This window comes from Danio rerio, chromosome 3 (assembly GCF_049306965.1).
Source record: "Danio rerio strain Tuebingen ecotype United States chromosome 3, GRCz12tu, whole genome shotgun sequence".
Lineage (NCBI taxonomy): Eukaryota > Metazoa > Chordata > Actinopteri > Cypriniformes > Danionidae > Danio > Danio rerio.
This window is the reverse complement of record NC_133178.1, coordinates 12,862,931-12,875,328: the sequence shown is the minus strand read 5'-3', so window position 1 is coordinate 12,875,328 and position 12,398 is coordinate 12,862,931. Positions and strand designations below refer to the sequence as shown.

At 38.4% G+C, this 12,398-nt stretch overlaps 1 protein-coding gene across 1 annotated transcript in view; it reads right to left on the bottom strand.

Annotated features, from left to right (window-relative positions):
• Nucleotides 1-12,398, bottom strand: part of LOC101884073 (uncharacterized) — a 67,645-nt gene that overhangs the window by 26,743 nt on the left and 28,504 nt on the right. The window contains exon 8 of the mRNA XM_068218778.2: nt 539-961. Within this exon, the coding sequence (XP_068074879.1) occupies nt 539-961 (423 nt within the window). The remainder of the gene's footprint in view (nt 1-538; nt 962-12,398) is intronic.

Here is a 12,398-nt window from a genome sequence, read left to right as displayed (position 1 = left end):
GCCACCAGAAGTGTCCCTACACTCAGTGACGTGTCAGTGGCATTTGTACATCAGATGTCATGTCACTTCATGTTAAAACTGCTGCTGAAAGTTCGTGACATGAAACAAAAATATAACAAGAATTAAGAGGGAAATCAAGACAGACCTCAGAGGATCATAACTCAATTTGTGCAGCAGGAGTCATGGCCTAGCTCAGCTGTCATTACATCTAGGTTTATTAACAGAATATTAATTCAAATAAAACTTTAAAATGCGAAAGTTTATTCAAAAAGTTTTAAAAAGTTTATAAATGAAAAGATTATTTGCAGGACATTTAACCATTTCTATTAAATTCCGTGTCTTTCCATGAATGTAAAACAATCATGTAAATTTCAAGGTTTTCCAAAATGCATAGAAACCCTGACATCACACCGATATTACTGACATTACAAATAATTATTTAAAAAAGAATATACATAAATATCCTACATATAGAGATTAAAACAGTTCAGCAATATTACTTGACATGTAAATAAACAAATATGCTAAAGTTCAGTACCTGAGTTGTGAGATGAAGGGCAGACACTTGAGGAATCTCCTCACTTCACACTTTTTCTCTGAACATCCTCTCAGCTCTACTGGTTTCTTCTTTGTTTGTAGTTTCAGCACTTCCAGGAGGACAGAGGTCTTTCTCTCTGAGAGATCTATGATCCAGACATCAGGAGTCTGGAAAACTGACTGTAATGCTGGAAGGATACTCCTGCGTATTTGGGTCTCATAGTTCTTCACATGTGAGCAAAGACCCAGCAAGAAATTACTTTGTTTAATTTTGTCAGACTTTTCATGTGGAAATGATCTGTATGTGCAGACTGAGGATAACAGTTTCAGCATGTGCTTCCCTGTCTGTGTCTCAACCTCTGCTGCTTTGATGAAGAGTCTCAGAAGACATATGCAATGATCATTTTCTCTCCACTTAGAGAATCTGTAAGAACATGAAAATGAGAAAATGAATAAATACAGATATTACACAATTAAACTATTTTTCTTGCTTTGCGTTAGACACTGTTGCCTCATAACAAATAGGTTACTGGTTCGAATCCTGGCTGAGCCAGGAAATATGTCTGTGTGGAGTTTGCATATTCTTCCCGTGTTTATGTGGATTTCTTCTGGGTTCAGTGTGCGACCCCCTATAGATTATTGCTACATGAAAAGGTCATTCTTGAAGGCAAGGCAAGGCAAGGCAAGTTTATTTATATAGCACATTTCATACATTTATATAGCACATTTCATACACAGTGGCAATTCAAAGTGCTTTATATAAACAAGAATAAAAGAAACAAGTAAAATAAAAACAAATAATAAAAATGAGTAAAAAAAACACAAAAACAGGTAAAATGTGATATAAAAGAATGAAGAAGAGAAAAACATAATAGTGCAATCTGTCGGACGCAGCACAGTGCTCATTCAGTAAAGGCACAGCTAAACAGATGTGTTTTCAGTCTTGATTTGAATGTGCCTAATGTTGGAGCACATCTGATCATTTCTGGAAGTTGATTCCAGCAGCGAGGGGCGTAGTGGCTAAAAGCCGATTCACCCTGCTTTGACTGAACTCTTGGAACTTCTAGTTTATATGATCCTAAAGATCTGAGTGATCTGCAGGGTTTATATTCAGTGAGCATATCTGTAATGTATTTAGGTCCTAGGCCATTTAGTGATTTATAGACCAGTAATAATACTTCAAATCTATTCTGAATGTAACTGGCAGCCAGTGTAAAGACCTGAGGACAGATGTGATGTGCTCTGATTTTCTGGTTCTGGTCAGAATTCTGGCTGCAGCATTCTGGATGAGCTGCAACTGTCTGACTGTCTTTTTAGGAAGACCAGTGAGGAGTCCATTACAATAATCCACCCTGCTGCTGATAAAAGCATAAACAAGTTTTTCTAAATCTTAAACTAAAAACAAAGCATCTGATTCTTGCTATGTTTTTGAGATGATAGTATGCTGATTTACTGACTGCTTTGACATGACTGTTGAAACTCAGATCTGACTCCAGAGTCACACCAAGATTCTTGAATTTATTTTTTGTTGCTTGACCTTTAGAGCCAAAATACGCATTTTCCTTGAGAATCTCATCTCTTCTCCCAAACGCAATAACTTCAGTTTTCTCTTTGTTTAATTGAAGAAAGTTTTGGCACATCTAACTGTTAATTTCATCAATGCATTGGCAGAGGGTGTCAATGGGGCTGTAGTCATTAGGCAGTAAGGCTAGGTAGATCTGAGTGTCATCAGCATAGCTGTGGTAGGAGATTTGGAATAGAGACCGTGCCAGATAGCCCAACCCAGTTTTCCAGCCTATCCAGAAGTATGCTGTGATCGACAGTGTCAAATGCAGCACTGAGATCGAGCAGTACCAGCACTGTTATTTTACCTGAATCTGTATATAGGTGTATATCATTGATTATCTTTATAAGGGCGCTCTCTGTACTGTGATGTGCTCTGAAACCAGATTGAAAATTGTGTAAACACCCCCTGAAGTTTAAGAACTTGTTAACCTGGTTAAAAACAACTTTTTAATGATTTTACCAATGAAAGGGAGATTTGAGATTGGCCTGTAATTGCTCAATAGGGTGTTATCCAGGTTGCTCTTCTTCAAGAGGGGTTTAACAACTGCAGTTTTAAGTGAGTTTGGAAAAATTGCTGAAAGAATTGAAGCATTTACCACTTTTAGAAGATCCATTTCTAAACAGGTTAACAAGACTGCAGGTTGATGTTTTCATATTTGCACAATCTCTTCTAAGATTTTACCATTAATTGCCATAAAATCAGACATAATGTCTGATTTCTTAAGTTGTGGTTGAGCTAGTTTGATTTTGACACAGCTTGGCTGATTGGATAAGCTGATTTCCTTTCTGATATTATTGATCTTATCAGTAAAGAAAAGAGCAAACTCATTACATTTGCTTTCAGAGAGTAGTTCACTTGGAATCCAACTGGGGGGAGGGGGGGGGGGTTGTGAGTCTCTCTATTGTTACAAATAGTGTGCGAGCATTATTTAAGTTGCTGTTTATAAGGCTTGAAAAGAAAGTTTGTCTAGCAGTGTTTATATTAAAATCCCCAGCAATACTAAAATAATCAAATTCAGAGGTTACTATTGATAACAGCTCTGTAAAATCCTCAATAAAAGCTGGAGAATATTTTGGAGGTCTGTAGATAATGGTCAGTAAGATACGTGGAGCACCTTTCAGTGCTATACTCAGATATTCAAAGGACAAATAGTCACCAAATGACACTTGTTTACACTCGTAGACATTTTTTTAATAGGGCAGCGATACCTCCACCTCTCCTATTAGCTCTGCAAACACTCAAAAAGTCAAAGTTTAAAGGAGCTGCTTCATTCAGAACTGCTGCGCTACAACTGTCATGTAGCCAAGTTTCATTTAAATCATAAAATCAAGGCAATTTGTGTTGATAAAATCATTGACTAAAAGTGACTTATTGTTGAGTGATCGAATGTTTAAAAGTGCTAACTTAACGGTTTTAGCTGTTTTTTCTAGAGAAGTCTCAGATCTACATTTAATAGACACCAGATTTGAATGATTTGCTATACAGCCTGATGAAGTCTTTGGTTTTCTGTCACTTAACACAACACATATCTGCTTAGAGAAAGCTACAGACACACTGGGTTCCTGCTTGCTCTGAAAACATTTGATAAAGACACTGTTATCTAAGCAGGCCCCCGACACACATCACAGAGAGCTCTTGTGTTCACCAGCTGAAGATGGGGCGTTGGTGTTTGAGCCCTGGCGGTGTGGCAAAAATCGGAGGGCTCTTTCAGATGGGCTCATAGGTGGTTGTGGAGCAGGCCGCTTTTTGGTTGGTAATGGGGGCTTGCGGCAATGGAGTGTGAAAGTTTAGTTCCAGCATACACCAGTTCCTCTATCTTTTTTGAAAAACCCAAGAGTGGTGAACATTGTGACAATGAGAACGTGTCCGGTGACAGAGGCTGTGCATCTGGAGATTCTGTCTGCAGAAATATGTTTTCCTGAGGATTATTTTTGAGTGACGAGACTTGATGCTGTTCTGATGCGTCACAGTCTGCCTGTGTTGAACAGAGGGCAACTGATAGTGTCTCTATCAACATTGGGTGTTTTGACTGCGTGGCATTATCACTGTCCTTGGGTGATTCGTCAGCCACAAGTCCACTCAGGAGCTGATTTGAGGTCTTGTGGTCATCCGGACATTTGCTAGGTGTGTGTTTGCAATTCAGTTCAGTGGCATACACAGCTGATGGATGATTGAGGTAGAAAAAAGTATTGACCTTTAGCACCTTTGCACCAAGTTTGTTTGGATGAAGGCCGTCTGATGTAAACAGCTGTCTTTGGTTCCAGAAGAGATTGAAATTGAAGCCGTGAAAACATTTTTGTCCCTCTTGCAGGGAGTGGTCCACTTATGAATGGCTGAACCTTCAATCTTTCAACTGTTTCCAAGAGCTCACAGAAATCTTTCTTGAGCAGTTCTGACTGTTCCTTCCGAATATCATTCTTCCCCACATGGATGATAATCCGTTTTGCAGTATTGTGCTTTTTCAGAATTTCCTCAAGTTCTTTGTTTACATCAGAAACTGTTGCATGAGGAAAGCAGTATGTCATTGTAGATCTGCTCCTGAAATTCTTGATTATTGAATCTCCTACGACTAGTGTTCTTATCTCCGGTGTGATCGGAGCAGAATGCCGGTGTCTAGTCGGCCTTGAGCCTCTGTTCCATGCAGAATTAGTTGCTGAATCATGCGATCTCTGTATGACTGCATTTGGGGATTCTTCACCCATATTACTCAAAACTTCATATCTGTTCTGAAGCTGTATTTGAGTCCGAGCTGTATTTGGGGTAGAAGACACTAATGCGGCAGCGTATGATCTGACCCCGCGAGTATTTTATTCTTTATTCTTTTTTTCTGTGTTTAAAACAGTAGCAGGAACAGATTTATGGGACTCACCGGCTGTGTGCTGAGAGGATCCACAATGAAGCTGAAGTTCTGGTCGGGTCGCAAGCAACTTCGTTTCAAGAACCGCAATCTTTTGTAGAAGTTTGTGGCAGTTTGTACAACAGTGAGAATCTGAATTAATCCGGTCCAGAGGCATTTTTACAGCCGTATTTTCCCATCTCCGGAATGTAAGCACCCAGCTAGTAGCTGGAGGATTGTTTAGACGGTAATTCCCCTCTTGTTAGTAAAGCTATATTCCAGAAAGTTTGTAGAATAGATGCTGATCTTCAAGCTGTGTTGTTTGAGCACTGTGCTGATAGGCTCAAGTTAAATTAAGGGTATAAGATATAAAAGCAAGAGTGCGAAGAGCGGAGCAGTAGGCAAAGACGTCCGAACAGTAGCAAAGCAGGAAGTGAAGGAACAATAAAAGTTAGGGCTGTAACAATTCAACTGGCTCATGATGCGATACAGTTTATGATACTAATCTCACAATTAAGGAGACCCGGAGAGGACGTGATGGTGGGGAAAGAATTGGTGGAAGAAAAAAAAACTGGGTGGGAGAAAAAAAAAGTGTTAGAAAAACATATTTCTAAGGTTTTTGCGTTCCCTCGCAAAGATTTTGCGTTATCCCGCAAAGATGTTTTGCGTTATCTCGCAAAGATGTTTTGCAATATCTTGCAAAGATGTTTTGCATTATCTCGCAAAACTGTTTCTCCACAAACACTTCCTGATCACTGCATTTATGTAAACTCTCTCGTTTTTGCCAAAATTCTCTCATATTTTACCATTATGTCTCACTTTCTTTTCAGTAAATCTGTGCGTCAATCGTCGCCTTTCATATGCAACCTCTGAACGAGTGAATGCATGTGTAAGCGCTGACTGACAGATGCACTATGTACAATAAACTGATCCCAGATTAGCTTCTGTATACACCATTTACAAAGGAGTGAAACTTGTGCAGGACACTTATGGATTCGGGTGTGTGTTTTAACTGACAAATACACTGAATAATATGTAAAGATCTCCGTCCTGTGTGTTTATTTTAAACAAAACTAATTTCCTCTTAAATGAGCACAAACAGTTTCTAATGTAATGGAATGCTTTCATTATAGATCTATGCATTCTTACAGAGACACCTCTGTTATCAAACAAAACAAAACGAGAGATTCATCTGCTGCTCTTCACTTGTTTGATAACAGAGGTGTCACTTTAAATGGCGTGTACAGAAGCTGATCTGGGATCAGTTTATTGTACGGAGTCAGTCAGCGCTTATACATTCACTGGTTCAGAGGTAGCATATGAAAGGCAACGATCAACCCACAGCTTTAATGTAAAGAAAAGTGAATGCAGGCATTTTAATCTTAATTTTTGCTTGTTTTCAAGTTTAAAAATATACCAGAAATATGGAAAAATACTTAATGATAGGATACTAGTGGGATAGAATGGTAAAATACGGTAGAGTTTTGGCAAAAAAAGGGAGGGTTTACATGAATGAAGTGAACAGGAAGTGTTTGTGGAGAAACAGTTTTGCGAGATAACGCAAAACATTTTTGAGGGAACGCAAAACATCTTTGATAGGGAATGCAAAAAAAACTAAAAATATGATTTCCTATCATTTTTTTCTCCCACACAGTTTTTTTTACACCAGTTTTACCCCGCCATCACGTCCCTTCAAGGTCTCCATACCAAATACGTTTATCACATTTTTTTACAAAATTATTTGAAACAAATTTAAGATGAACAAGAACCATTTAATTTTTTCTGCTGCACATTTTTACAAAATAAAATATCTTCTAATATAACTAAATAGCTTTTTGAAAAAATTCTAATAAAAGAAAAAAAAGAGTAATACAAACTAAAGAATGCTCTTTAGTATAAACAAATTAAAACTTTGACTTTGTAGCTAAATTACAAATTTAATGAATTCCAAATCAAAAATGAACAATACTAATAAAAGAAGGCTCTTTAATACAAAAAAGTAAAACCGTGATTGTACTGGGATTTGACATTTTTTAAAAGAATGATCAGTCTATCTATGTTAATAATCTATGGCATAAGTTTCTGGCATAAGTTTTGCACATTTACAATGGTCCCGAAATGTGGAAAATTTGTGGTGCCATCAAATGTTACAAGATGAATACTGTTTGTACTATTAGTTTTTCATTTACACCAATGTATTGCAAATGTCACTAGCTTTCATTTAGTACCAGACATTATACATTTCAGACACATACAGAAGGTTTCATCTGCTATGAGGGTTAAAACATTAATTTGATTACAATGGTTGCAATAAACACATAGTATATGAGAAAAACTATGGCATATTATTCCAAGATACATCTGCCTTAATTGTAACACTTCAAGTGTTTGTCTTTCATCCATATGCATTAATTCCAGAGATCCTTTGTCTCTACGAAAGTGTGCGTCCAACAGGATGCACATGACCAGGGAGTCATGAAAAAGAGTCTCATTAGGCAATTAGTTAGGTTTCCTGTTTAAAGGCTTGTAAAGCACCATTGTTAGGGGATTAAATCATTTACCAAATTTTGTAAAAGGTCCTCAGAACATCTGCGGATAAAGTATTAGAAAAAATAGTCAAATTAATTGGGTCATTGTTATCTTTGTTGGATTCTCCAACGGTTTAACGCCCTCTCCTTAATGAGATCAGACAATGTGGCGCCCAACCAAGATTTAAGATTCAGTATTAGACTTATTCTAATTCTGCAATATGTCAGTGAGTTCAGTGTACAGAGGTCAATTGTCACAATTGTAGGCTTGTGCGCACTTTTGGTTGTCTGTATCATCACATGGTTATGTTTTGCTTTTACCAGGCGTGTTTGTTGTTGTGTGCCAGTGCTTTTATAGTCACATGATTTATTGAATGCTCGTCAGCTGTTCTGATTAGCCTTCTAGCTGTGGCTTGTTATCACAGCTATATCTGAGTGGTGGTCCTTTGTCTCTTTGTTAGCTCATTTTGTTAGGTTATGCTCTATCTTTTGTCAGGACTGGTGTGGATCTCTCTCTCTCTCTCAGGACCCCTGATCGGTACTCCGGCCTACTACTCGGGGTTATGTCGATCCTATTTATCAAAATGTTTCCTGTATATGGCTTTGTAACCACCAAAGTTTCCCACAAAGCAGACTAAAGTTGCCTTATCATAACACTCGTTTCCGGAAGTGCCGCTCTATTGGGGACCACCGTCTAGGAACAGAAGCTTCCTTGCTCTTCATCCTTCGACACATTTTTGGAGGAACTCAAGTTTTTTTGTCTTCGCAGAGCTCCGTCAGGGAAATCAGTGAATGGCAGTTTACTCCATTGAGGTTCGCACATTGGCCGCGGAGTGCGGATGGAACATGGAAGTGCAATCGGAACACCTTCAGGATGATATACACCCTGGATCTTCCTAAAACTTTGGACGGTCTAATATATCTGGCAATCCGGGTGGATGCCAGATTTATACGTAAAGAGATTCACATTCAATGAGGGTTACCAGCTGATCCGGATTTTTGTTTTCCTGCACTTCTGGTGACCTCAGAGGCTGATAATGCTGAACCGGAACCTATGCAGGTGGGTAGATCCCGCCTCTCATTGCAGGAGAAGCGTCGTTGATGGACCAAAGTACTCTGCCTATATTGTGGAGAAACAGGACACCTGGTGGCATCTTGCCCTCTAAAAGCCAATACCCGTAAATAGAAAAGAGATTACTAATGGGTGAAATTTATTTGAACTAGGGATGTACTGATTTTTTTTGTAACTGATCTGATCTCGATACCAAATTTCTGAGTATCGACTGATACAGATCCGAACTTGATACTGTGCCTTTTTTTAAAACATAATACAGTTTCTATAGTTATGGTGATAAACTAAAATAATATATCTTCTTTAGTGAAAATAACAGACCTACAGGCTCATTGTATTTGACAGACGGCCCAATCTAACTAAAACATGATGCCAGCTGTAAACTAGGCTACATAATTTAAGCATTCGTTATGACATTGATCTGTTGTGGTTCATCTTATGTTTCCTTTTTTAATATTAAGATTTTTCTTTGAAATCGGCAATAGGTATCACTATTGACCATAATCATTGGTAAAATAACCAGCCTTTTAGAAAAGCCTGATATTTTCCTGCAGGTTCGACGCAGACTAAACTAACTGTCTGAGGCCAGATAATCTCGCTGTGAGACAGAGAAAGTTTAAAACAAGGTCTGCTTATATTCTTCAGCGTCAAAACACAAACTGGTCTGTTAAAAAAATATATTGATATAATTACAATTACAGTGAAATATTCACAGTTTTAGAGTAGCCTATATTAGGCTAAATAATTTTCTGTTAATGACAAGCCATATTGCAATGTCAGTTTCACTTTTATTACTTTAATCCAGGGCTGTTTAACCCTGCTCCTGGAGATCTACCTTCCTGCAAAGTTTAGCTCCAACCCTCATCAATCACACCTAAACCAATTAATCAGGACCTAAACAGCACTTGATAATTACAGGCAGGTGTAAATACAATAAGGCAGTCTTTACAATCTATTCCCAGCACTGAAAGTATTTACCTTGGAAAAATAAACTCAGTCGGTAGGATGAGAGAACAGAAGCTCCTTGTGAGAATAATCTTACGGAGCAGCGTACATCGCATCTGCGCAGCCGCATGCCTGAATGAATTGCTTGATGCATCCATGAGACACAGAGTGCAGTCCATAGGTATCTGCAGACACTTTCAAAACTGAGCAACACCAAGGGAAGAAATCAGTGCCTTAGGGATCTATCCAATGTACTGTATTATTGAGCCTTTTCTAATTTAAAGTTTCTGGTAGGCTTACTTTGTGTGTGAAGAGCAGGTAATGACCGTCTCTACTCTAGTACTGTGAATGCGATCTGCTGATGACAGACGCAGCACGACATGATTTAGAAACAGCAATGAACTCCTTGTTGCAAGTTAAAATGAACTCATTTAATGCAAAACTAAATCAATTTCTCCACTGATTATTTAAACTAAATGAACAAATAGTCTTGGAGAAAGTGTTTCGTATTGTCATGAATGCGACAAGCAGGTTGAATTGTGAATGAATGGAGAATGATTGACAGGTGCAGCCGAGGGAAGCACTGAATTGAACATGACATTAACTACTTGAATATTCATCTGTGATTCGGATTAAACTATATGTAGGAGCCATTTGGCAACTTTGCTCATTGTTCCACTAGGTGGTGCTCTTTAAACATGCTTTATAAGTGGGAACGAACATTCAGGTAATAGGTGTTGCTAGACGGAAGGGAGCACATACAGTTTTGACCACACACTTTCAAACACACACACTTTCCAACACACACACTTTCACACACACACACACACACACACACACACACACACACACACACACACACACACACCCCACAAACACAAACAAACGCTCACTCGCATTCACACAGAAAGCCAAACACACTTACACATATTTACGCACACACAATCATTTACGCTTTAGCGTGACGGCTTGTTTTGTTTGTAAGTCACGATATGTGGCAGTGTTTGACTTTTACAAATGGAAAATTACCTGGAAGGAAATTTATGAACTATTGAAGTTTGCAACTGCAATAAACATAAACATCTACGGAAACAAGTAAGACTGTTCATTTCATTTACACTTCATCAGCCAGAGGACAGTGCGCGTCAGCTGGGTGCCTGTCTAACAACATCTCAGGGACTTCAAGCAATAGGCTTAGCCTCTACACTATAGAATGGCTTCAGAACATTTGTGATATAATAGGCATACATGACAACTTTCTAGTGCCTTATAATAGGCTACCTTCATGGCTTATCTGGCTTATAAACACAGAATATAGTGCACACGCAAGATCTGATTTGAATCTGTACCAGCTGGCCGATACCCAATTCAGCAAAAATATGCATTATCGAACCAATGTCTGATCCAAGTATGGAGATCAGTGCATCCCTAATTTGAACAAACCCTCTGCTGCGGCTACACTACTACCAGTTATTGTGACTTGGAGCATTCAAGCTTTAATTGATTCTGGGTCAGAGGGTAATTTCATTGACATAGTTTTGCTTTCAGGTTAAAGCTTTCAATTATTTCCCTCACTCAACCCATTGCTGTTAACACCCTTGGTGGGCTCTCACTTCTAGCTATTACTCTATAGGCCCCATCAGACTTATAACTTCGGGAAATCATGTTGAACTAATATAATTTTTTAATGGACACTACTAAGATACCTGTGGTCCTCAGACATCCATGGTTGGCTCTCCACAACTCTCATATAAGTTGGGGTCTGAATGCTGTATTTTTTTATAGAAGTGAGATATGTCATGTGTCTCGTCTTTCCTCTGCTCTTTCTGTTGTGTCTCATTCTGTGTTTCAGAAGTAGTGCACAGACCTATAAAATTTTCCCAGTGAGCACCTTGACCTGAAGAGTGTGTTCAGTAAGTTGCAAACTGCTTCTCTACCTCCTCATCGTCCCTATGACTGTGCTGCGGAGTTATTGTCATGTACAACTCACTTTCTGCTCCTAAGAGGGAGGCCATGGAGAAATATATTTCTAATTCTCTAGCGGCTAAGATTAATCACCCCTCTTCTTCACTGGTGGGAGCAGCATTTTTTTTTTGTGAGAAAGATGAATGGTTCATTTCAACCATGCATTGATTATCGAGGGCTGAAAAACATCTTGGTAAATAAGGAATACTTATCCTTTGTCGCTGATGTCTTCAGTGTTCGAGCATCTGCAGGGGGCACCCTTTTTTATGAAATTAGGGCCAAATCCCAATTTTTATTTTTGTATGCTTACCCCTGCCCCTTGGCCCTTAGAACCGAGGGTGAAGGGGTTTGGGCTTCAAAATGTACCCCTAAGAATTGGGACAGCACTACCTACAGCAACTACACATGTTATCATATGTCACCGCGATCTCTTGCTTCATAGGAGATCAGACAATCACGACTGCTGTAGTTATTCCAGTTGTGTTTTTTTTTGGTATTTATCTTCAGGAAATCGCTAAAGGCATATATTATGTTATCATAACAATCTAATGTCTAATCTATTACGATCTAAGATTGTAATACTTTGCATTTAATACAGTGGCCATATTCATTTATGTGAACACACCAAAAACAACATTAAAAATATAGCAGACATTACTGACAGGGTATTTGAGTGTCATTGAGTGTCAGAATGTTGTGGGACTGCTATACATGAGTTATGATTATGGATTATAGATTGCAGACTTTAGAGATTTTTACTTTAGCATTTTTTAAAAGCATGACGGTAAAACATGAACGTGGTTATGAATATATTAAAACAAGCTTGTTTGTTGTAAAAATTCATAATAATGACAAAAAACACTAAAAAAAATTGTGGATCTCCTTACTTCCGGGTGTAGCGATCTGCCGTTGTGGCTGGTGTATTCTGGGAAATTTTATATTTTACCC